This window comes from Rhinolophus ferrumequinum, chromosome 12, assembly GCF_004115265.2.
Source record: "Rhinolophus ferrumequinum isolate MPI-CBG mRhiFer1 chromosome 12, mRhiFer1_v1.p, whole genome shotgun sequence".
Taxonomy (NCBI): domain Eukaryota; kingdom Metazoa; phylum Chordata; class Mammalia; order Chiroptera; family Rhinolophidae; genus Rhinolophus; species Rhinolophus ferrumequinum.
Window position 1 is genome coordinate 51,600,853 of NC_046295.1, and position 23,510 is coordinate 51,624,362.

The following is a 23,510-nucleotide window of genomic DNA, read 5'->3' on the forward strand; positions in this document are numbered from 1 at the left end:
GACCAGACTCTATATGAAGTTGTCTTTTTGCTTTAGTGAGGCCTGGAAGCCTGAGTGGACTCTCTTCCTGGCTTTGGTTACTCCTCCATGTACCAGCGGATTGTGTGAGGGGCATATGAGTTCTGGCAGCTCTCACACGCCCAGTGGACTTCAGCCCTGGGATCTCAGTGAGCTTGGCCTTGTGTCCTTCCTATCCACTGGGGAGGGGAGATGAAGTCCTGCTCGTCTCAGCAGCCTGCATGTTGCCCTTGGCTGATGAGGGCGTTGGCTGAAACGTCAAGTTGGCAGTTTCACCACATGGTGTCCGTGACCTATGCTTCCCTGAGCTTCCTACTTCACTGCTTACTGCCTGACCAAGAATGATGGTAGTCTCCCATCTTTCCTAGGATTTAACTTTGTTCTGTCTGTTTTTAAAGATTCCAAATGATGGCGACCCCTCTTTGCCCCAGTGGCTCCCGGAAGGGTAAGTGACTCTCTGCAAGGTTTCTTTGGATTTTATAAAGTCTGTCATGTTTCATTTAGTTTTCCTCCTGGGAAATAGGAGAAACAGCTCCAAGAGTTGGATCTTGGGGAAGGAAGAGGCTCCCCTGTAGAGACTGGTTAGTTCTCTGGGGCAGAGAACTTCAGACTGATTACTTAGAGGCAGAAAAGAGTGCTTTGCAGATGGTTCCCCTGGGGCAGGGAAAGGCGCTTTGGGGCTCCCCCATCCTTGCCTCTAGAATTTCTGATCCATTGTATCATAGTTGTGATATACTCTTTAGGTAGAAGAATGAGGAAATTAGAAAAATATCTGCCTTTGGAGACAGTTTCTTTCCATTTCATTGTCGATAATGTAGCTGATTGGATTTCTCCCTGGGCTCCGTGCTGCTTCAGCTGTTGTGAGTCACCTACTTATTGCTTTCCACTCTAGTCAAGACGTAAGTAGCATCCCTCATGAGTTGCGTGTGTTCTGTCTGTGCTCCTTGTCTGGGAGTTTCAGACCGATGTGATTGCACCAGAGACTCATTGTGAGCTGCTCAACTGCTGCCTATAACTGACTGACTGTTCTTAAGAGAGAAAAGAGTTTAAGTGCCTTTTCTCCCCCATAGCCCCCACGTACATTGCCAGTGATTTCTCTGGATCTTCCTTCTCTCCTTGTCCCACAAATGCCTTCTGACATCAGAATTCTCAGTGGCTGATGACCAGGGAAGAGAAAAGATCAGATCATAAAGTTATCTACTACATTTTTTTAAAAAAGATTTTATTGGGGAAGGTGAACAGGACTTTATTGGGGAACAGTGTGTACTTCCAGGACTTTTTTCCAAGTTGTTGTCCTTTCAATCTTAGTTGTGGAGGGCGCAGCTCAGCTCCAGGTCCAGTTGCCATTGCTAGTTGCAGGGGGCGCAGCCCACCATCTCTTGCAGGAGTCAAACCGGCAACCTTATGGTTGAGAGGACGCACTCCAACCAACTGAGCCATCTGGGAGGCATCTCAGCTCAAGGTGCCGTGTTCAATCTTAGTTGCAGTGGGCATTGCCCACCATCCCTTGCGGGACTTGAGGAGTTGAACTGGCAACCTTGTGGTTGAGAGCCCACTGGCCCATGTGGGAATCGAACCGGCAGCCTTCGGAGTTAGGAGCATGGAGCTCTAACCGCTGGAGCCATCGGGCTGGCCCCTCTACTACATTTTTACATGTTCCTTCTTCTTACAATTTGTCTTTTTTAAATTAAGAGTTAATTATGTGAAAGAGGTTCTCTTTCTTCTTTTGTTAAAAGCTCACTTGTGTTGCAAAAAACTTCTTGTCTTAAGTGGTACATAGTATACTTTTTAGAATTAGCCACAAACTCATGGCACCAGTTGCTTCCTCAACAGCCCTTTTTCAAGGCTTTAGCTTTTTTCCTCTAATAATTGTAAAATACATACACTTCGATGGAAGATATCCAAGCTATTTTTAAATGGAGCCATGCCGTGATTTTCTAAATGCCTCCCTGTTGTCATCTTTCCTTCTTTCAGCTTAGTCCTTGGAAGCTGTCACAAGTTTAGAACTTCCCTAGGTCTGGTAGTCTCATCGAAAACAAAGTTCATTTCCTGTGCTCAGGAAGCTAGTTTATTAGAAATCAACATGCCTGTTCCAACTCTTGGCCTTGACCCAGTTTGTGGCTCCATTCTTTGCCTAGGTTGCCGGCAGGACCTACTTGTTCTGAGCTACAGCTCTTTTGAGACCAGCTGTGGTGTAAACCCCAGCCACTCACCGTCCCCACATCTGCCTTTAAGACCAAGTACAAGAGTCCTTTTCATTGAGGCTCAAAATGGCAGGTTCCAAAAGGTCAGGGAGATTTTTGTAGTTCAGCCCCTTCATTTTATAGAAGCGATACCAAGACCCAAAAAGAGGAAGGTATTTTGGCAGAGGACATATAGAGAGTTAGTAGAAGAGTTGCAGATAAAATCCAGGTTATCTCAGTGTGAGAATGGTGTGCTTCTGGGGGCATTCTCTCTATTTTTATTGCATATTGTTACGGAACAACGGGCAAATAACGATAAATTAGTAAGCATAGAAAAGGGATAAAACTTTTAGAAATCTCCAGTTGCTCCAGCTATCATTTTTCCTTGGTCCCTATTAATGTGTCTGTCCGCAGGGCTAAGTCAAACACTCAGAGTCCTTTTATTTCCTTCCTAAATGGTCTTTCCCCCACCCCTCAAATCAACTTTTGGAAGTCTCCCATCCCACCTCTCCTGCCCCCACTTGATTATGTGGGCTCCTCTTTCCATGAAGACCCTTTTTCTTCAGGAGGCTTGGATAGATAGAACTGGTAACTCTTTTATTCAGGATGGAGAAGATCTCCTTCTATACATTATTGTTTGGGAGTCCTGCTCACTAGGCAGCAGCTCTTCTGTAGAGCCGTTCCTGTGGGCTCTGTTCTAGCACAGGCCAAGAAAGACTTATTTTGGGGAGCAGTGTCTCTGGCCTGAGGGTGGAGAGGAGCCCTCTTAACTACCCTTTCTCACCTTGCCCTATGGAGCACAAGGACCTTCACAAAAACAGAGGTGCCTTGAACTGTCAGTGTGGGATAAAAGAGCTCAGTCTTTGGCTAAAACCATAGACGGAGACCAGGAGGGGCACTCTGAGAGCAGATTCCATTCCTCATCATTCCATGGATTTATGCCCGTCACTTTCTGTCTTCCTCACCCTGCTCAAAGACACATGGTGGAGCTCAGTTCGTCTTCCTCTGGGGAGAGGGTGAGCAAGGAGAATGGAACACTGAACCTTCCAGTAACTGAAGGTAGGACTGAAGGTCCTGACGTATTTTCTTCCCTCCTCAGGCCAGCTGGAGGGCTCTATGGCATTGACAGCATGCCAGATCTACGCAGAAAGAAGCCGCTGCCACTTGTCAGTGATCTGGTGAGTGAGATTTTTGTGCAGGCTTAGGCTGTAGCCTTGGAGTAGCCCCGATTGGGCCTTGGCAAACTATCAGAACTGGTAGTGGTCCATTTAGTGACAAGTATTGGTCTGAAGATCAATCATTTAAGGCCTTACTGAAATTTAGTGATGGCTTCAGTGGGAACTTGTTCTACCTCACTCCCTCTTCAGAGCTCCAGGTTCTTCATAAGCTCAAGCTCCCACTTGGAATATTTATAGCTGGGGCCCTCAAAGGGGGCTCTGGAGCTGTCTTCTATGTCTCTAGTTCCTCTAGGGATCCCCAGAGCCGCCTTTGAGGACCGGGAATGGAAACTGCCTCTAGCCCTGACCTACGTCACTGAGCTCAGTGTGTGAGGAGCGTGACTAGTGCAGCTCCTTCTTGGAGGTCAAGTGACGGTCTCCTCCCAAGACATAGGCTTTCTAGGCTGTCTCTGTGCCTCCGGTCCTTAACTCAGTGTTTGGCACTGAGAGGTAATGATAAAAATTTGTGGAATTGAACTGAAACAAACTTAGGTGTTAAAGCTGATCTCAGGCCCTCCAGGGTGACCAGAAGCTACCATTTTGGGTCATACTTCCTAAAGCAGGATCAGCTCAAGGAATTTTCCAGAGCCTAGTGGATAGGGTGGAGTGGGGCCCAGGCTCTCCCAGAGCTCTAAAGCTAGATGTCAGCAAAACTTGAACCTTTTTCAATATTACCCTTTTCTGCTTCTGTTTTCCTTGGATTTTTTTTTCCTCCCTATTCAATCTGTTCTGTTTTTTCTGTGCACTTCTTTTCCCATTTCTCCTCCATTCTCTATCTTTTTTCTCCACCAGTTTTTTCCTCCTTAGTTGGCTTAATAGAACTGTCCTCTGCCATTTTCTCTTAATCATTTCTTTCTTTCCTTCCTTTTATTCCTGTTTGTGTATTTCCTCTCTCCTTCTCCTTTCTGATGAGCCTCTTCTCCTACCAACTCTTCATCAAGCTGGTTGGATGAAGATACATTCTGACGTCTCTTTTTTATTACCTTCCTTCATTGTCTTCTGTCTCCTCTTATTTTCTCTTCCTCCTTTCTTTTCTTCCTCTTTTTTCTCATCCTCTACTTTCTCTTGCCCACCAGCTCCTCTTTGCTTAACTGTTCGTATAGCAGTGTCCTGTTCATTTCTCATTTCCCCTCTCTATCTTTTAACCTTGCCTATATTTCACTTTCTGGCATAACTCTCCTTAGAATAGAAGCTCTAGGCCTTGGCCTTGGCCAGCTGTCTGGATTGAAGACATTTTGTAGTGGACAGAGACAGAAGGGGGTTGGGACATATTCCCTACATTGGACTATAGGGAAGAACCTCTCAGTTGCCTCTGAAAGTTTTTTTATGCCCTTGGGGGAGCTTTAACATCATGTTGTTCCTTTTCCTGCTCTCCTCTGCACAGGCAATGGTGAGTGTCTCCAGAGCCCTTTTCTATCCTCTATAACAGTCCACCCGGGCCCCTCCCAACTGTTTCTCCTGCTTGGACTGATATTCCAGCATCTCTCTGCCCATTGTCCCCTGCCTTAGGGAACCCATGTGCCTCTCCAGGGGCTGTCCCTAAAGCCTGGGCTTGGCACATATGTGTGGCCCCTCTATATAAGAGCCTGGCTAGCAGGGCAGCCCCAGCTCGCAGACTTAACCCCTGCCCTGCCTGATTGGACTGAGGCTGCATTGCCCCTTCCAGGTGCCATGCTCATCTGGGCTGCTGGCCTCTACAGCCACCTGGGATTGTGTGGGCATGGGGTGATTCCAGGGCATAGAGGACAAACAGCATGGAGTGGTTCTTGAATGTGACTCTGAGTTGTGCGTTTATTCTATTCTTAATTACCTGTTTCCTACTGTAATTCTAAAGTTTTCATTTTTCCTTGCCTTTCTATAAACAAAGGGTAGGGTATCTAAAAATTGTGAAGGAAAGAGAAACTCTTTGGATGATACAGCACCCTGAGAGAAGTGCTGTTCTAATATTGTTAGAACAGTCCTCTAAGGGCCTTAGGTTTGGGATCTCAACCTGGGTTGCTTGTTACCTATTACTTATGGGCAGTCCCTCTCAATGACAGTAAAAATAGAAGGGAGAAGGTAATAAGTTAGAGTCAAGTTGCTTTGGTCACTGAAACTCCCTTCCCAGGATTTTGCCAGCCCTTGCTGATAACCAGGGCTGACAGCAGGTCTTCTCTCACAGTCATTGGTGCAATCCCGGAAGGCAGGGATTACTTCTGCAATGGCTACACGCACCTCTCTCAAGGATGAAGAGCTGGTAAGTGATCTGTGGGCTTTCACAAGTTCGCTGGCCTAAAGATCTGGCCATCCACTGGTGATCCTCTCTGAAGCCATAATTATTGGGAATTCAAGAGTGTTGGGCACACATCATTAATGAAACGGATAGAGAGCATCTATTCTCAGTCTTCCATACAGGGAGAGGTAAGGGGCCAGACCAGGGGTCAGCCCAAGTCTCATGTGACAGTACGTGACCACTGGGTTTTATGTTGTGGCCAGTGCCCTCCGTTTCCCTAGGAAGCTGGAATGCTGGGACAAGGCTCAAACCCAGCAGGCAGGTTAGACCTGTCTTGAACAACTAGGAGCACATGACATTGGGGGCTTCTCGCTGTCAGGCTGGGCTATGGGCTGGGCCAGTCTAGAGCATCTTCTCCACTCGCAGAGGAGAAACCAGGGTTTTGATTGCCCTACAAGTATCTCAGTTCTGGTATCTCTCAGCAGAGACCCAGAGTCGCTGGTGGGTGATGGGGTACGTGTCTTTCAGAAATCCCACGTGTATAAGAAGACCCTGCAGGCCTTAATCTACCCTATCTCGTGCACCACACCCCACAACTTTGAGGTCTGGACAGCCACGACCCCGACCTACTGCTATGAGTGTGAAGGCCTGCTCTGGGGCATTGCCCGGCAGGGCATGCGCTGCAGCGAGTGTGGAGTCAAGTGCCATGAGAAGTGCCAGGACCTGCTCAATGCCGACTGCCTGCAGCGTGAGTGCCCCTGCAGGATGAGGGGTGGGGTGCAGGGGCAGCAGGGCCTCTCCAAAGTAGTCTGGCAATAAAGAGCTAGGATGGCTGGGCATCATTCCTCTGTCTACCTGATTCTGAAGTTCTTTCCTTTTTAGAGAAGGTAGCGTTCTGAGTCAGGGTACATTGCCTTTCCAAATAACAGGTCTTACAGCACCCTCTTAAACACCTTTAGGAAAAATTCTTTGGGCTTTCTGTGGCCCTCTGGGGAACTAGAATCTCTTCTAGGATTCAGGCAGTCCCGGAGGCTGCACTTCAGTCATGTACTCAGCACAGTGGCCGTAGTGCCCAAATGACTAGAACATGTTTAATTGGGCACCAAGACTGATGAGAAGAGAGAGAGTTTTGTGAGGTTCCAGGCCTCACAGAGGAACCTCCTGGGGTCTAGACCCTAGGACCCAGGGAAGGCAGCATTTATTCCTTGCTTATGTATGAAGCTTTTAGACACCAGTTCCAGGAACAGAAGTTTCAAATGGATCCGGCAGAGGTCCCAGAGTAGAATGTGCCAGACTCCCAAGGCCCTGACTAAATATGTGATTGGTGCTGCCATCGTAGAATGGGGAGAATAAGAGCAGGAAAAACAGTTTTTGTCAGAGGAGCGGGCAGCACTCCAAATTCTTGCCTCCTTGCTCCGTTCCTGCTGGGCTTGCACAGCTGGACCCTGGAGGGGCAGGGATGAGAATGTGGGAAAGTTTTCTCATCCCGCCACATTTCCCACGTGTCACTCAGAGCCAAGCCATAGCAATGAAATCTTCAAGGATTGTGATAGGAGAAAGAAAGGTCACCTTCAGACACAAGCATTTCATGATCCCAAAGAAAGATACGTGACTTACAAAGGAGGGAGGGGCCTCGAGGAATTGTTCTCTTAAAATATGCTTCTTTGAAGAGCCCTGATTGGTGCTAGTTGCGTGGCTACAGTAGACATAAAGAGATATGCAGAACAAAGTCAGTGGAAGAGAGGGGGCTCTAAAAAGACTGCCTGAAGACTAAATGCTGGTGATGACTTTGCCCAGACCTATCACGAGGGGGTGATAGGTGCCAGCAGGTCCTTTAATTGCTGAGAACTAGCAGCCGCGTTGGCTGCTTGCCGGAAACCTTCTGAAATGCTGCCCTCTAGCCAGGGTGTCGACCTCCTCAAGGTCCCAGTCCAAGGAAGTAGTATTGCATGGGATCTGCTAAATGGCAAGAGTAGGATGCAGCCCAGGTCATTTTTCATATAGCAGAAAGCATCTTGGCCTAAGCCTTCTCTGAAGCACAGAGTGGAATGAAATGCCCTTTTCTTGGCTTCCCTGGACAGAAAACCTGCTTGCCATCCTCCCAGGATTAGGATGCAGCTGTTGCCCTTTATTTTTTGTTCCAGGTTTTGTAGTAAAGGCCTAATAAGCCTTTGGAGATGCAAGAGAGTCTGCAGGGCCAGTCTGCAGGGCCAGTAAAGGAAGGATGGGCCCTTTCTGAGAAGCCTGGCTGGTGAAATACACCGGAGGACTCTGTGTTCGGCCACAGTCCTCAGAACAGCAGGGAGAGCCTGCTTGCCTCTGAGATGAGCTGGCTAAGATCACAGGTGGTGAAGATGGCCCTTGCCATCTCTGCCAGATGGTAACAATAATAGTGACCATTTATTGAGTTCTTGCTAGATGCCAGGTACTGGGGCCAAGGGCTTTATGTATACTAATACAGTGCTTCTCACAACCCTGAGAGATAAGTGCCATATTCTTTCCTTAAACCGGTTTACCCAGCAAGGAGTAGTGGAGTCAGGATTTAACCCGAGTCCGTCTGATACCAAAGGCCACACTTTTCTCACCATACCACACTACTTTCTGAGATTAAAGGCACTGGAGTTGTGCGGCAGAACCCACCTATATGCTATGACCAGTTGTGGCATCTGTGTCATGGCTTGGACATTGGATGAGCCTGGTGGAGTTGTCAAGCCCACCTACCACCCTTCCCATCCAGCTAAGCAGGCTGGATGATATCACCCATTGGGGATATTTTGGCCTTAGCCTTGCAGGTTATCTCTCAACTACCATCTGGATGGAGAAATTCAAAGCCGTCTGCAGACTGAGCTTCATTTTTTTTTGTTTAATAAGTTCAGCATGTATCTGAATATACTATAACCCCCATAACAATGATCAAGTTTTTGCTACCCTTAGAGCTGCATTTGAAACTCCACTGGCCCGGCAGTAAACTCCAGCAGGCCCCATACACGGTTCACTTCTCTCAGCGATACCCCAGTCTGCCTCCTCTGCTCCCGCTCCTCAGTGATATCTCCCAGGCCCCGTTCCTCAGCCTGACCCTCGGCCTAGTAGGTGGCCTGTTGGTGACCCTCCTTTCTGTCTCTGGCCGTCCTTCAGGAGCTGCAGAAAAGAGCTCTAAACATGGAGCTGAGGATCGGACCCAGAACATTATCATGGCCATGAAGGACCGCATGAAGATCCGAGAGCGGAATAAGCCGGAGATCTTTGAAGTTATCCGGGATGTCTTCACTGTGAGCAAAGTTGCCCACGTGCAACAGATGAAAACAGTGAAGCAGAGTGTGCTAGACGGCACCTCCAAATGGTCGGCCAAGATTACCATCACTGGTGAGCAGGCTGAAGTGTGGGGCACAGGATGGGGAGGGGCCTGGGGAAGAAGCCACCTGGGTGTGAGGGAGCAAGGGGCCGGGGAGAAAGAAGGCAGAACTGAGGGGGAGAGGGAGGGTCTCATTATTCATTACTCCTCCTCTCCTAGGCCCTGGTGCCAGGGAGGCGGGAGAGGCCAACTGGCACCACAAACCATAGGAGTTGTGTTTTGAAGGATTTGGTAACAATCTGTTAGCATAGACTTGGTTAACAGTCTGATAGTACAAGAGCTGGGGGTAGGAGATCAGGGAATAGTTAAGCAGGGTTTACGAGCTGGGTGGGTGTGGCTGAAGCATGCATGTATCAGAGGAGGTAAGGACCGGTGTAGGGGAAGTAGTCAGGTAGGGCTCCGGGGGGGAGGTGGGATTCTCGGGCCAGGCTTTGAGGGCCAGGCTGGTGGCCCAGGACTAGGGGAGAAGTGAGGAGTGAGGTTAGGTTCCTGTGCAAAGGAGCAGGGAGCGGCTGCTCTAAGATGGAGAACGGAGGAGTCGTGCTGTGCAGGACTTCTGAGTTTGGGAGCATAGTCTGAAGCCTCCTCCTCTGTATTTGGGTTGCAGTGGTGTGTGCCCAGGGCCTGCAAGCCAAGGACAAGACGGGATCCAGTGACCCGTATGTGACTGTGCAAGTGGGCAAAACCAAGAAGCGTACCAAGACCATTTTTGGGAACCTGAATCCTGTTTGGGAGGAGAAGTTCCATTTGTAAGTCACAGAGGGCTTTGTCGTACCTGGGACTGTGTATTTGGGAGCAGCATTAAATCCTGTTGTTCTGGGCTTGGCTCTTAGGAGGGATGGAGCAGAGGCAGTAGAGAAAACCCATTTCTCACATGCTTCAGTTGGGCAGCAGCCATTTTTTTCTCTGGGTTTCTTCTCATGGACTGTTGTACCAGGGTTACTGCACCCGAACCCGGTCTTAAGTAGTGCTATTAAAGGGCCCCCCAGCATTCTGTACTTATTTTCCTAGCATTAGAAAAATTTTACTACTGCCCAGCGGCAGACCAGGGACTGACCACCTACTGTGTACCTCTCAGCCCTGCCGTCCTGCCTACAAAGGGTTAGACTCTTCTGAGGAGCTGGGAAGGAAGGTCCTTGTCCTACAACTGGGTAATTCTGGCTTGAAGGAAGAAATCTGTGGTATGGAGAATTGTCCATTTTCCTTAACAGGCTCTGCTTTTTTTTCTGCCTCAGCTTCCATCCTCCTTTTTCTATTATCTCACTTTCTTACGGACTATTTCATAAGACAATAAGGAATGGCTGTTGAAAGTGGCAAACTCTAGCCTAGGATTTGGACTAAAGTCTGGAGACTCCAGATGGTTTCTCACACCCCTAAGGCCTAGGACCAAGACTTTGAATCAGCCAAGCAGGCTGGCTATGTAGAGACCTTCTTTTATTGACTCCTTGGGGCTGAGTAAAATCAATCTCTAATCCAGAGGCAACAGATACTGGGGGAAGCACCTGTTTGAGAATCTCAGTGGTTCCTGCTTGAACCCTACTTATGATTTATTCTAAATGAATTGGCTCTGTAGTCAATTTTGCCTACCTTTATCCATTTAGTAAATAATTCATTAAGATCCTATTCTGTACAAGACACTATACATGATATTGTTTATCTAAAAATGTATAAGACAATCCCTGGCTTCAAGAAGCTCATTCTTGATTTGTCTATTGTTTTTTAGTAGACTAGTAATTATAATATTTTAATGGAATGTGCAAAGATATAATGAGAACACAGAGAAAAGAGCAGCAATTCTGTCAAGTACAACTTTTGGGTGAGGCAACCATACCCAGAAAGCATCTGTTGGGGAAGGAGAAAAAAAAGGATGGGGGACCTGCACAAAGTCCCTTCTTCAAAGCAAACACAACAGAGGAAATGACAATTCAAGTGGATATTAAAGCATGTTAGAAGTTTACCAAGCACATACTTAGATATATGGGCGAGCTAGAGAGAAAGCTAAGCAGCTGTGACCAGATGGACACACCATGAATGTGAACACCTTTACTGACTGGCAAGGGAACTAGCAGGTGCTTCCTTGGGCTGTGTAGCATCTGTCCAGCTGTTTTCCTCTCGGTGTTGCTGATAGAGCTAGCTGCGCAGGAAATCGGAATTGTTTCTAATTACTCTTTCCCCTCTTTAATTTTGGTCTCAAAGCAGTAAGGACTGGATAATGGTATGACTGAGGAATGAAGAGCCATTTGTTGGGATAGCTTGACTCACTTGGAACTGTAGTACCACTGTTCTCTGACTCCTTCTCTTTTTTGCAGGGCCTCAAGTACCGTTGGTGGAGTTTTGGGAGGGAATTGGAAGTATAAGAGTGGGGGCTGCTGCGTCTGTCGCTCACCGAACCTGCCTCATTCTCTCACAGTGAGTGCCACAACTCTTCTGACCGCATCAAAGTACGTGTATGGGATGAGGATGATGACATCAAGTCAAGAGTAAAGCAGCGCCTGAAGCGGGAGTCCGATGATTTCCTTGGCCAAACCATCATCGAGGTTCGGACACTGAGTGGCGAAATGGACGTCTGGTACAACTTGGGTGAGGAAACAGGACCAGAGAAAGATGGTGGGAAGGGAGAGCATGAATGGGGAACTTGGGGAAAATCCTGTCTGCCAAAACCACGACTCAATCGCTAAAGCATATCTCTATACAGAGCCTGCCTTACCTGTAGAAAACCAACCCTGGGTAGAGATGGGGGACAGAGAAGTGGGGGTGGCTGGAGCTCACTGCAGCCGGCATTCTCCAGATTTCTGAAGGCCCTTTCATCTTCATACTCATCCCTAGTGCCGTTAGCCCCCTATTCTCCTAATGGAATAGAATTCTTCTCGGGAATATTTGGGGTGTTTGTGGACTATGTGGTCATTGGAGTAAGTTCACCCTATTAGGTGAACCCTTGGGTCAGTGCCGCCTTCTCCTTGGGTTAAGCCAGGATGGGGATGGCACACTGTCTGTAGTTGCATTGGTGTCAATCTCCAGTCTTCTTTCCTTCCTAGAGAAAAGGACAGACAAATCAGCCGTCTCAGGAGCCATCAGACTTCAAATCAATGTGGAGATCAAGGGGGAGGAGAAGGTAGCACCGTATCATGTGCAGTATACGTGTCTCCATGAGGTGAGCCATCCCTTCGTAGATAGGGTGTCAGAGAGCAGTGCTGGGAGGGGGCTTTGATAATGAATAGGATTGCTCGATGGTTGAAAGAGCTGGGTCCTGTGTTTGGTTCTGTCCTTGGCTCACTGTGCTACTGGGCAGCCCACGTCCCAGTCCCAGCCTCAGTTCTCTTTCACTTATGTGAGAACAGACTTCTGGGGCCACATGAGGAACTGAGCAAAGACTTGAAGGATAGAATTTCGGTGGAACCCTAGACACATTTTACCAGCAGATTTCGTTTTTGTTTTTAATATATACGTAACTCCTTCCTTTGCTCTGTCTCCTGCAGAACCTTTTCCATTACCTCACAGACATTCAGGGCAGTGGGGGAGTCCGGATCCCTGAGGCTCGAGGAGATGATGCATGGAAGGTGTACTTTGAAGAGACTGCCCAAGAAATTGTGGATGAATTTGCCATGCGCTATGGCATTGAATCCATATATCAGGCCATGACGTGAGACTCCCCTGGGGTTTTGGGAAGTGGCTACTAGCCCTTGGGGTGACTAATGAAGGCACACTGACGGTAGACAGGTCCTTAGTGGGGTAATGTTCAGTGATTCATTGCTTCCCCCTCTGAGCTGGATGAGGTGGGTTTATACCCCAAGACAAAGAGGGGATATGTATAAAGGGAATGTGTTCATCAGTGACTGAGGGAGAAGGTATTTTTCTGTCTACCCCAGAGTTCAGAGTTACTGTGTTTCCCCGAAAATAAGACCTAGCCGGACAATCAACTCTAATGCGTCTTTTGGAGCAAAAATTAACATAAGACCCTGTCTTGTATTATGTTAGATAAGACCCTGTCTTATAGTAAAATAAGGCATTTTTGGTAGGGCAAGTGCTGGGGTGCTAAGATGTAACAGAGCATAGACTATTCAAGGAATTACAAGAAGTTCAGTATAGACGGAAAGAAGAAATGTGGTGAGAAGTGGGGTTTAAGAATGGCCTCTCTGCCATTCTTACTCCGTTCACTCTCCAGAGCTGATCTTATCCAAACCTGTGACCTCAACCACAACTTCTGGGCTAAGGGCTCCCAGATCGTTTTCTCCAGATCAGACCTTTTCCTAAATTTCAGATTCATTTTCAGTTGCTTCCTGGGTATTCTCACAGGCGTTGTGAGTTCAGCATGACTAAATTCCAAATCAACATCATCTCCACCCAATACACTTATCTTTCTGTATTCCCTATTTTAGTAAATGGAACAATTTTCTATGCAGTTGTCCAAAAAAATTTAGGAGTCACCCTAAACTTTTCTTTCTTACTACTGTCCCTTTAACTGCCAACATCCAGTCTCTAAAACCTCTAGATTCTGCCTCCTAAGTGTTTTTAATCTATCTGCATTGCTATAGCTCAACAATAATGATAACGAAGATAACAACAACTTCTGTGTAGCATTTCCTTATGTGCCAGGCACTGGTCTACACACTCTATGAATGTTAACTCATTTAATTCTTATGTCAACCCAATGAGGGGTTGGAAAAAAATCATTTTTTCCCAGTTTTACAGATAAGAAAACTGAGGTATAGAGAAGTTTGAGTAATTTATCCAAGGTCATTTAGTGATGGGTGGAGGTGAGATTCAAACCCAGAGTCTGACTAGAGTCTGTGCTCTGAACCATTACTCTGTTCCATTTAGTGCTTTATTGCTTGCTTCTCTTCTGAGTTATTGCAATTACTCTTCAACTGATCTTGCTGTCTTAGTCTTATCTTTCTCCCAGTCTTCCAGTTTATCATCAAAGGGACCTTTCTGAAAAACTAATCTCATCATCACACCATGCCTTTGTTTCAAATTTTACTATAGCATTTCGGATAAATTCTTTTATTATCTATTCTGTATCTACCTCTTCTCTCTCATTTCTTGGTATTCCTCTATGAAACACCTGAACAGTAGATAAACTGAGGTTTCCCAAATGAATCACTGTAATGAATGTATTTGTCTTTGCAATACAATTTCTGATTGTCTGCACACTGCTGCATTTGATTTAATTCTTACTAATCCTTTAAGACTTGTTTCAATCATCTCTCCTTTTTATTTTATTTTTAATTTTTTAGTATAAAATTATTTAGTTTTTATTTATTTATTTTTATTAGTTTCAAGTGTACAAAACAATGCAATAGTTAGACATTTACACCCCTCACAAAGTAATACCCCCCTCCCCCAGTCTATTACCCTTCTGACATCGTATATAGCTGTTACAATTCCATTGACTCTATTCCCATCTCTTCTTTGGGAAGCTTTTTTCTAATCCCTTCCAGCCCCCAACAGTCCTGATTTAGGTGATCTTCCTGTATGTTTCCACAATGTTTTTGCATAGCACCCCTTGGATTATTGACTTACTTTCTAACGCTTACTTTCTCTGCCAAGCGATCCCATCTTTAGCTTCTAGCACTTAGCACAGGGTCTGGCATGTAGTAGGTGCTCATTGAATATATATTTGAATAAATAAATTATGAAGATCCTCGTATGCCACAGTGATTGGAAGCTTCATACACATCAGTGAAATCTTTCATTACTTGGCTATCACTGCAAGCCCTGAAGAGTCTTTGAGGCTAAGGGTGCTGTTTTTCAGGCACTTTGCATGTTTGTCATCCAAGTACATGTGTCCTGGTGTGCCAGCAGTGATGAGCACCTTACTGGCCAACATCAATGCCTACTATGCCCACACAACCGCCTCCACCAATGTCTCTGCTTCTGATCGCTTTGCAGCCTCCAACTTTGGGGTGAGTGTGATGTAAAAAACATAACTACCCATTTGTTATTAATTAATAAAATTTGATTTTTCATGATTGATACTGTAGAGTTGGTCGATAAGCCTATAATTTAGACAGATACTACCTAGATAGATGAACTTGTTTCCTTATGGGTCTGTAGACTACTAATAGACTATCCTTATTTCATTTGGATATGTAGACTTATGATAAACTCTCCTCAGACATGGATATGAGAGAAGAACAGTACTACTATGGTTTGGGGTGGGGGGTGCTACCTGGGCTCGGGTAGAACCTCTCTAGGCCAAGAACTTGGTCAAGTTATCATGTTCCTTAGTCCTGCAGATCCACAAATGGACCTTTTAAAATATTACTCAGTCTCTCTTTGACAGATTCATACCACTTAAGTTCACATGAGATTGATGTCTAAGCAAGAATACCAGTGTATACCTGAGCCTATCCCTTTTCTAGTGTCTGGACTGTTTTCCCTACTCGGGGCGTGCTCTTTCCTTTTGAGAAGGTAAATCCTCACTCAGAATGTCTCCTGGTATAACTTCAGTATAAACTGAATGAAATATCTTTGACCCACAACAAAGATTACCTCTTTAGGTACAAAATTACTGATGCCTCCAAATCCACTGAGTCTCCGAGCCCTGTTTATGGTACTAACCACATTTCCTTGTTGTTAATAGTCTTTCTGTAGATGAATTAATATCATTGATTAGGCCAGTCATATACCAGATCTATTGTTTCATCCCATCATATATTGACTTAATCAGTACTAGTGACATATCATCTAATCAATGTATGAGTTCTAGTAGGACTATGCCACACAGCCTATAGGCATGTGATTCCACATTTAATTATACCTTTTCTATAAAAATCAACTATTAAAATAGTATATGTTATTTATTTAACATTAAAAAAGTATAAACTAAGGGAAATGATGTGGAACGTGGTTTAAAGAGAAACGCTCTCAGGACTGCCTGATCACCTTCCAAATGCATCACTATTTCTCCCTCACATCATTACTGCTAGGCTGTGGCTGTTTAACTGCTATGAGCTACCCCCAGATAAGTCAGGAGACCACAAACTCAGGAATAGGTTGGAGAATGTGTTTGGAGTTTCCCTTTATTTGATTAAGATGAGTTAGAGTTTCAAAGGGGTGGAGATGTACTCACTGGTCATCTCGAGTTGATTCTTGTATAGAAAGAGCTGTTTTCCCTCCCAGGGATTTCCACTCCCATTGCCAGTGTGAAAAGATTCCCTAGTTTGAGACAGAGCTGCTAAGAGATAGAACAGGGGCCACCAATTCCATTTCTTCCTTACATGTTGTTACTCTCCTCAGGGGCAGGGATAGGAAAGGATGTATCCCCAACCCAATGTCTCCTTCTCATCCAGAGATGGCTCTGTTTCTGTTATAATCTAGGGGGCTCAGAAACAGATTATTTCCCTCTTCCCTGTTATTTGTTTCCCACCCTCAGAAAGAGAGATTTGTGAAACTACTAGACCAGCTGCACAACTCACTGAGGATTGACCTCTCTACATACAGGGTGAGTGAAGACATGGCTGTGGGGTGGGATGACAGATAATATCAGCTCAGTCTAGACAGACTGTAGGCCAATCTTGGCTACAAAGATCAGAGGCAAGGAAAATTGGTCTGCGTCATCGCGCGCATGTGCATGGCCAGTGCCCCTTGACACCTGTGGTTCGGCAGACTCCAAGGACCGTGCAGTGTGTGAATAGCTGCAGGTGTGGTTGATTTTTTTTTTTTTTATAGGCAGTTGGCTTTCCAACCCCACTCATATCACTCTGTCAAGTTCTGATGACGTTCTCATTAGGGAGTCTCCTGATGATAATCTCTTCCAGAAATGCCCCTTTAAAAACGTAGATAATTACATTTTTTTCTTACATGTTTCCATACTCTCCTCATTTTCCAGGGAAGTTGTGAGAATCCGGCTAAAGGGAAAGAGAGAGAGAGTAGCTTGACTTGGGCAGGTAATTTGTAGCAGAGGTCATGTCTATTTCTAGAATGGAGGTAGGACATAGATGCAGTAGGAGGGTGGGCACCTGGGACAGGGCAGGACAGGGAAATGGACAGTTTTTCAATTCTTCTTAAGTTAGATCCTCTTAGAATGGCTTCATTACTTACTTTAAAGTGTTGTCAATTTCCAGAACAGGCAATATACCCACATTAAAAAGTAAGTATAAAAATAACCTCAAAGTTAAAAAGGAAGTGAGGTTTTAATCATTTGCCATTCTAATGCCCTCCATTTGCATGAGTAAAGGCGAGTAGACTGTATATCTTGTATTTAGCATATAAGTAAGCCATTTGCAGGTTTAAAAAAGCGACCCTTAAAGTGGAAAGTGCTTCAACATCTCCCTTCAGCTGCCTTGGCAGCGTCTTCCTAAACTTTATGCCAAAGGGAGTGAAGTGAGACTTGATGGGAAGGTCCCAAGGAGCTCACTCCGAAAGCAGTTCTGCTCAGAGCTCTGCCATCTGCTGGCTCCAGAAAAGAGGCTGGGGTCCACTGTACAGAAAGTACATGTCTTGGATCTCAGTCTGATCTGTAGTGTGGCTCCACTTATATTCCAGGATATACAGTTAGATTGTAACTTTTGAAGAACTCACTGTTTGGGTGTAAGAATCTTCACCCAAGAAAAATTGTGTGTGTGTGTGTGTGTGTGTGTCTGTGTGTTCATTTGTGCAAATGCACACACATTGCATGGGAAGGAGGTTGGGGCTAGGAAGTGTTGCTTTCAGGGCTGGGGGTTATTAACCCCTGCTTTTGGCAAGGGCCTGTCTGTGTCAGTGGAAAAGCTGTAGTAGTACAGCTTTTTTTTTTTTTTTTCCATCTCAACTGGGGAAAATCCCAGTGGGTAGTAGGTAAGGAAGCTTTTGATTTCATTGCTTCTGTCAGGGAAGGTGTTCATGTTTCTCTGTTCCTTTCTTACATTTGCTTGATTTACAACAGAATAATTTCCCTGCTGGGAGCCCTGAGCGGCTTCAGGACTTAAAGTCCACAGTGGATTTGCTGACCAGCATTACTTTCTTCAGAATGAAGGTAAGAGATGAACTGGGCTGGGGACCTGGCCCAAATAAGAATCATTTGGCATTCTGAGGCTATAGGAATCATCACCTCTAAGCCCACATTTCTGTACACCTGTTCCCTGGGTTACTTGTGAGAAGACTATGGATCAACAAGGATGGGCTTGGCAGTTCTCACTATCAGCTGTCTTGGCAATTTCAACCCAGGACAAGGTCCAGAAACCCAGAGAGGGTTTCTGCACTAGTTTCGGGGAGTTCTAGGAGGGGATCCCACCCAGGTGAGCAGGATCCTGGGCCCATACTTCTTTTATTAATTGGCAGGTGCAAGAACTGCAGAGCCCTCCAAGAGCCAGCCAAGTGGTAAAGGATTGTGTGAAGGCCTGTTTGAATTCCACATATGAGTATATCTTCAACAATTGCCATGACTTGTACAGCCGCCAGTATCAGCTGGTAAGAGGTTGGAGATGAGGTGGGACAGCTGTCAGGGGCTCCTGGAGCCTCAGCTTTCCTTTGCTGTGCTCGTGGTGTAAGGGAGCTCAGGACAGTCCTTGATGTTCTTGAAGGTGAGTGAGTTTTGTAGACCATCTAGACCATATTGAGACATCTGTAGATGGACAGGGACCATTGGACCAGATGTGACATAACTGAGGTGAACAGAAGTGGCAACAGTAAGTTTTAGTTTGGTGCTGAAGAAAGTGACCAAAATTTGAGCAGTTTCAGGAGATGAGTAGGTGAATTCTCACTCCATCCCAGACTCCTTTTTCTCCCCTAAGATTAATTTTATTCTGACTTATGTGGAACCCTCTATGTTCCAGGCTGCCTACCTCTGATATCCGTAGCTGTTTCTCTGAGATACTGGCTCATGGAAGTTTAACTTTTCCCTCTGACCACTTTTCTCTGCCTTGCATGGTCTTCTGAGATATATTCATCCACTGACTATCAAGGCTGACTGACCCTGTCCATCTGTGAGGTTGATATACTTCACCTGTTTTATGCTGGCATCCTAAGTCAGTACCTGGTGACTTTGTATGTTTTTCTAGATCTTTTTAATGGTATCCTTTTTTTTTTCCCATTTGAAAGCCAAGACCTCCTTCTGGTTCTAAGTACTCACAGTTCCCGTCTTAGCAATGTCTTGCAGACCACACCTTTGCAAAACAGATTCCCTTCAGTCCAACAAATATGTATTGAATGTCGGTTCTGGGCCGGGTCTGAGGAAAGCATAGTGCTCCTTCAGTTAGCTCAGTCTCATGAGTATATATAAGACTCCAATCAAAGCAATCTGTTAGGAGGGACTTGAAAGAGGGATAAAACTGAAGGGATTCCAAGAAGGAAGAAGTCACTCTTGATCAGATATTGGGAAAAGCTACAGAAAACAAGGGGCATTTGAAATAGACCTTGAAAGGCAGTAGGATTTGGACAGCAGACCGTGAGAGGACAGCCTAACTCTCTTAGACATTTACCCTTTGGTGAATGTACCCAATTTGTAATGCTTCCTGGGAGCGCTTTAGTAAAGATTAAAATTTTGTTTGCACTGCTCCCTCCCATTCCCAAATGTACCCTCTCTGCCAGCCCTGTCTTTAAGGCTTCCTACCTTTAAGGTTTGTAAAACCTCCTGTTGGTTCCGAAGTCCGTGGGTGGTTTCCTGGTGCCTTTGTTTAGCTTGGCACCTCTGGCTTTCTCTGACATCCATCTGTGGGTTCTCTCTGGCTGGGAGAAGACACTCTTCTCAACTTTGAGCTTTCATCTATGCAGGGGTCTGTCTGAATATTGGATTTCTATTCCCTACCAGAAAATGAACCTAGACTTTGAAAGGGGGTTTATAAACTATTCAGGGACCTTACTTAGCCTTTGAATTTTGCTGCTTTTTTATTTTCACTCTCATTTTCTTATTATTCATTGTTTACGTTGAAGTAAACCCTTTGTATCTTTTTTGATTTCCCTCTACTGACCTTCATTGGTTCATTCATCTGTACATTTGTTTAACTAACTGAGCACTAAGGATGTAAAATTAAGACACATCTCTACCTTTGGGGAGCTCATTGTTTGGTGGAGGTGAGGGGCAATTACTACATTTATTGTTTTTTATTTTATTGTTACTACATTTTATTATAGTTGCAGTTGTCTGTTACATATATACCGGAGGTTCACAGAGGGTGTTCTGGGAGCTCAGAAGAGAGGTATCTAACCAGAACAGGGGTATCAGGGAAAACTTCTCAGGAAAGGTAAAGAACATGAATTTTGAGGAATTAGCTACAGAAAGGGGCTGGCCAATATGTAGATGATTTATTATAGAAATGTACACTTGAAACCTATATAATTTTACTAACCAGTGTCACCCCAATAAATTTAATTTAAAAGGGGGGCTGAGGAGGAGGGGGATACCTTGTAGAGGAAACAGGATGTTTGGAGGCACAGAATTGTGAATGAGCATGTTAATTTGGATAAGAATAAGCAATTTATTTAGGTAGTTACAGCGTCAGCGTTTGGAGTTCAGCTATGTGGGGTCACGTCTTGGTTCTGCTGTTTATAGCTACATGATTTGGGCAAGTTATGTAACCTCACTGTCCTTTAGTCTCCTTCTCTGTAAAATGAAGGTGGTGATACTTTCTATCCAATGTCATTGTCATGAGGATTAAATGAGACAGTGAATGTAAAGGTCTTAGCAAAGTGCCTGGCACATAATAAGCACGGAGTAAGTGGTGGTGGGGGTGTGGTGATGGCTGCAACAAAAGATAAATGGTAAAGTATGCGGTTGAGAGAGAGGTCATGGTCTGAGGGACTTTTGTATCAAGCTATGGAGTTGGAACATTTTTGAAGGCCATCAAAGGGCAGAGGAGTAACACTAGGAGATTTTCCTTGCAGAAAGATAATTAACAAGTGTGTGGAAGAGAGATCTTTGAAGATCAAAGGCTAGTTAGGAGATCCTTGAATAATAGGAGCCTGCTTCAGGGTAATGGCAGAAAACGTTGATGGAAGAATATGTTTTCATGATACTAAGGAGGCATAAATCCACATTCTGTGGGTTCTGTCCTGGTTTCTAGTTACTTCCTGGTAATGCGGGCTTATTAAGGACTGTGGAAACTTTGTGATGACATATGGCGTCCACATAAAAGCCCTGTCTTTCTGGGTGTTTTTGTCCCGGTGGGAGATAAATATCCATTGCAGCTTCTCTGTGATGACCCCTCCTTGCCGTGTCTGGGGTCTGAGTGTAGAGTTGCTTCTCCTTTCCCGAATGCACCATTGTATTCCTTTATCTCTTTCCACTAAGGCCTTTTCTTTCTTTCTTTTTCAGCTTTGTTGAGATATCAGTGACATATAACATTGTTTAAGTTAAGGTGTACAATGTGATGATTTGATACACGTATAAATTGTGAAATTTTACCATCATAGGGTTAGTTAATGCATAGGGTTAGTTCACGTAATTACCATTTTGTTGTTGTTAGTGGTGAGAACATTAAACCTCTAACAGCATCTTTCAAGTATACAATACACTATTGGTGGGAATGTATATATTGTTAACTATAGTCACCATTCTGTCCTTAGATCTTCCAGAACTTACTCATCTTATAACTGAAAGTTTGTACGCTTTGACCAGTATCTCCCCATCTTCCCTACCCCTCAGCTCTTGGCAACCACCATTCTACTCTCTGCTTTTATGAATTCGATGTTTTTAGATACCACATATAAGTGAGGTCATAGAGTATTTCTCTTTTTCTGTCTGACTTACTGAACTTGGCATAATGCCCCAAGGTCCATGCATGTTTTTGTGAATGACATGTTTCCTTCTTTTTTATGGTTGAATAATAATTAATTGTGTTTATATACCACATTTTCTTTATCCATTCATCCATTGATGGACACTTAGGTTGTGAATAATGCTGCAGTAAACATGGGGGTGCAGCTATCTCTTCAAGATAGTGATTTCATTTCCTTTGAATATATACCTAGAAGTGGATCATACAATAGTTGTCTTTTTAACTTTTTGAGGCACCTCCATGCTATTTTCCATAGTGGCTGCACCAATTTACATTCCCACCAATAGTGCATCAGGGTTTTCTTTTCTCCACATCCTAGCCAGCATTCGTTTTATCTCATTTTTTTGATAATATCCATTCCAGCAGGTGTGAGATGACATCTCATTGTGGCTTGATTTGCATTGATCAGTAATACAGAGCACCTCTTCATGTGCTTGTTGGGCATTTGTATGTCTTTTTTTGAGAAATGTCTATTCAAGTCCTCTACCCATTTTTTAATCAGATTTTTTTTTGCTGTTGAGTTGTATGAGTTCCTTATATATTTTGGATATTAACCCCTCATCAGATATATAGTTCGCAAATATTTTCTCCCATTCCATAGGTTTCCTTTTCATTTTGTTGATTGTTTCTTTCAATGTGCAGAAACTTTTCGGTTTGATGTAGTCGCACTTGTTACTTTTTGCTTTTGATGTCACTCCCCAAAAAATCATTGCCAAGACCAATGTCAAGCAGCTTTTTCCCTATGTTTTCTTCTAGGAATTTTATGGTTTAAGTCTTTAATCCATTCAATTTAACTTTTGTGAGTGTTATAAGATAGGAGCCCAATTTCATTCCCAACACCATTTATTGAAGAGACCATCCTTTCCCCACTGGGTATTCTTGGCTCCCCAAGGCCTTTTCTTATCCAGCTAGGCAAATAGCTTCCTAGATGCAGTTTTTCCACCAGTGACCTTCCAAGAGTTAAGGGAAGTCCTGACCCACTGAAGGTTAGGCCAACCAGCATGCTAGGTCTGTTCAGTATCTCCTCCTGCAGAACTTGAAGTAGCTTCTCAGAGCTGAGGTGTGTATGTATGTGTGTGGGGGAGGGGCCGGCAGAGGAGGGCTGCCAGTGGGTGTCACATAGAACTGGACCTACTTAGTGAGCCAGGAGGGGCTGCTTACTTTGGCCCAGAAGTCACAATACCCATAGCTACTGAGAAAAGGGGGATGGGCATCTTTATGTCTGTGACTGACCAAGCTTATCAGATCAGTGACCTGGAGCTGGGGAGAAAAGTTCTCAGGGACCAACTTTTGTGTCCAAGGACCTCCCAACAGTTACCTCTCTGATACAACAGGGGCAGTCTTGTGGAAGACGGGCTCTAGGAGAGGAAGGGTACCTGATTCTAAGGGAAGAGGCATGGGGAGGGGGAAAGAAAGAGGCAGACTGGACACACTCTCCACATTTTATTCTGACTCTCACTGTCTCCTCTGGAACAAGAAGCAGGAGCTACCTCCAGAGGAACAGGGACCCAGCATTCGGAACCTGGATTTCTGGCCCAAACTCATCACGCTCATTGTGTCAATCATAGAGGAAGATAAGAATTCCTACACACTCGTTCTGAACCAGTGAGTATCACCCCACTTGACTGTCTGGTTGGTGGTTGGTTTGTCCATCTTTCTAACAGCCTCTTTCTTTCCTATCTCTGTGTGTTTGCAGTGCCACCTCTTCCTCCTGTCCGTTCGTCTGTCCCTCTGTCCCTTGTATCTGTCTGAGTAACTGTTTCTGGAGACAAGTGTGGAAACATAATGGGGGGCCCTGCCCAGACTGACGCAGCCTCCCTGGAATAAGAGGCC

At 45.0% G+C, this 23,510-nt stretch overlaps 1 protein-coding gene across 7 annotated transcripts in view; it reads left to right on the forward strand.

Moving 5' to 3' along the window:
* UNC13B (unc-13 homolog B) overlaps window positions 1-23,510 on the forward strand; it is a 180,494-nt gene that overhangs the window by 143,721 nt on the left and 13,263 nt on the right. For 3 of the 7 annotated variants that reach the window (XM_033122892.1, XM_033122893.1, XM_033122889.1), the window contains 14 exons: window positions 417-463; window positions 3,301-3,379; window positions 5,580-5,654; window positions 6,159-6,378; window positions 8,766-8,993; window positions 9,590-9,731; window positions 11,393-11,562; window positions 12,018-12,133; window positions 12,459-12,622; window positions 14,735-14,885; window positions 16,358-16,426; window positions 17,849-17,938; window positions 18,244-18,372; window positions 23,155-23,282. In XM_033122892.1, coding sequence (XP_032978783.1) covers window positions 417-463; window positions 3,301-3,379; window positions 5,580-5,654; window positions 6,159-6,378; window positions 8,766-8,993; window positions 9,590-9,731; window positions 11,393-11,562; window positions 12,018-12,133; window positions 12,459-12,622; window positions 14,735-14,885; window positions 16,358-16,426; window positions 17,849-17,938; window positions 18,244-18,372; window positions 23,155-23,282 — 1,808 coding nt within the window. Of the gene's footprint in view, window positions 1-416; window positions 464-3,300; window positions 3,380-4,802; window positions 4,809-5,579; window positions 5,655-6,158; window positions 6,379-8,765; window positions 8,994-9,589; window positions 9,732-11,392; window positions 11,563-12,017; window positions 12,134-12,458; window positions 12,623-14,734; window positions 14,886-16,357; window positions 16,427-17,848; window positions 17,939-18,243; window positions 18,373-23,154; window positions 23,283-23,510 lie in introns of all 7 variants that reach the window. The other 4 variants (XM_033122891.1, XM_033122888.1, XM_033122890.1 and 1 more) reach the window with 3 other exon arrangements.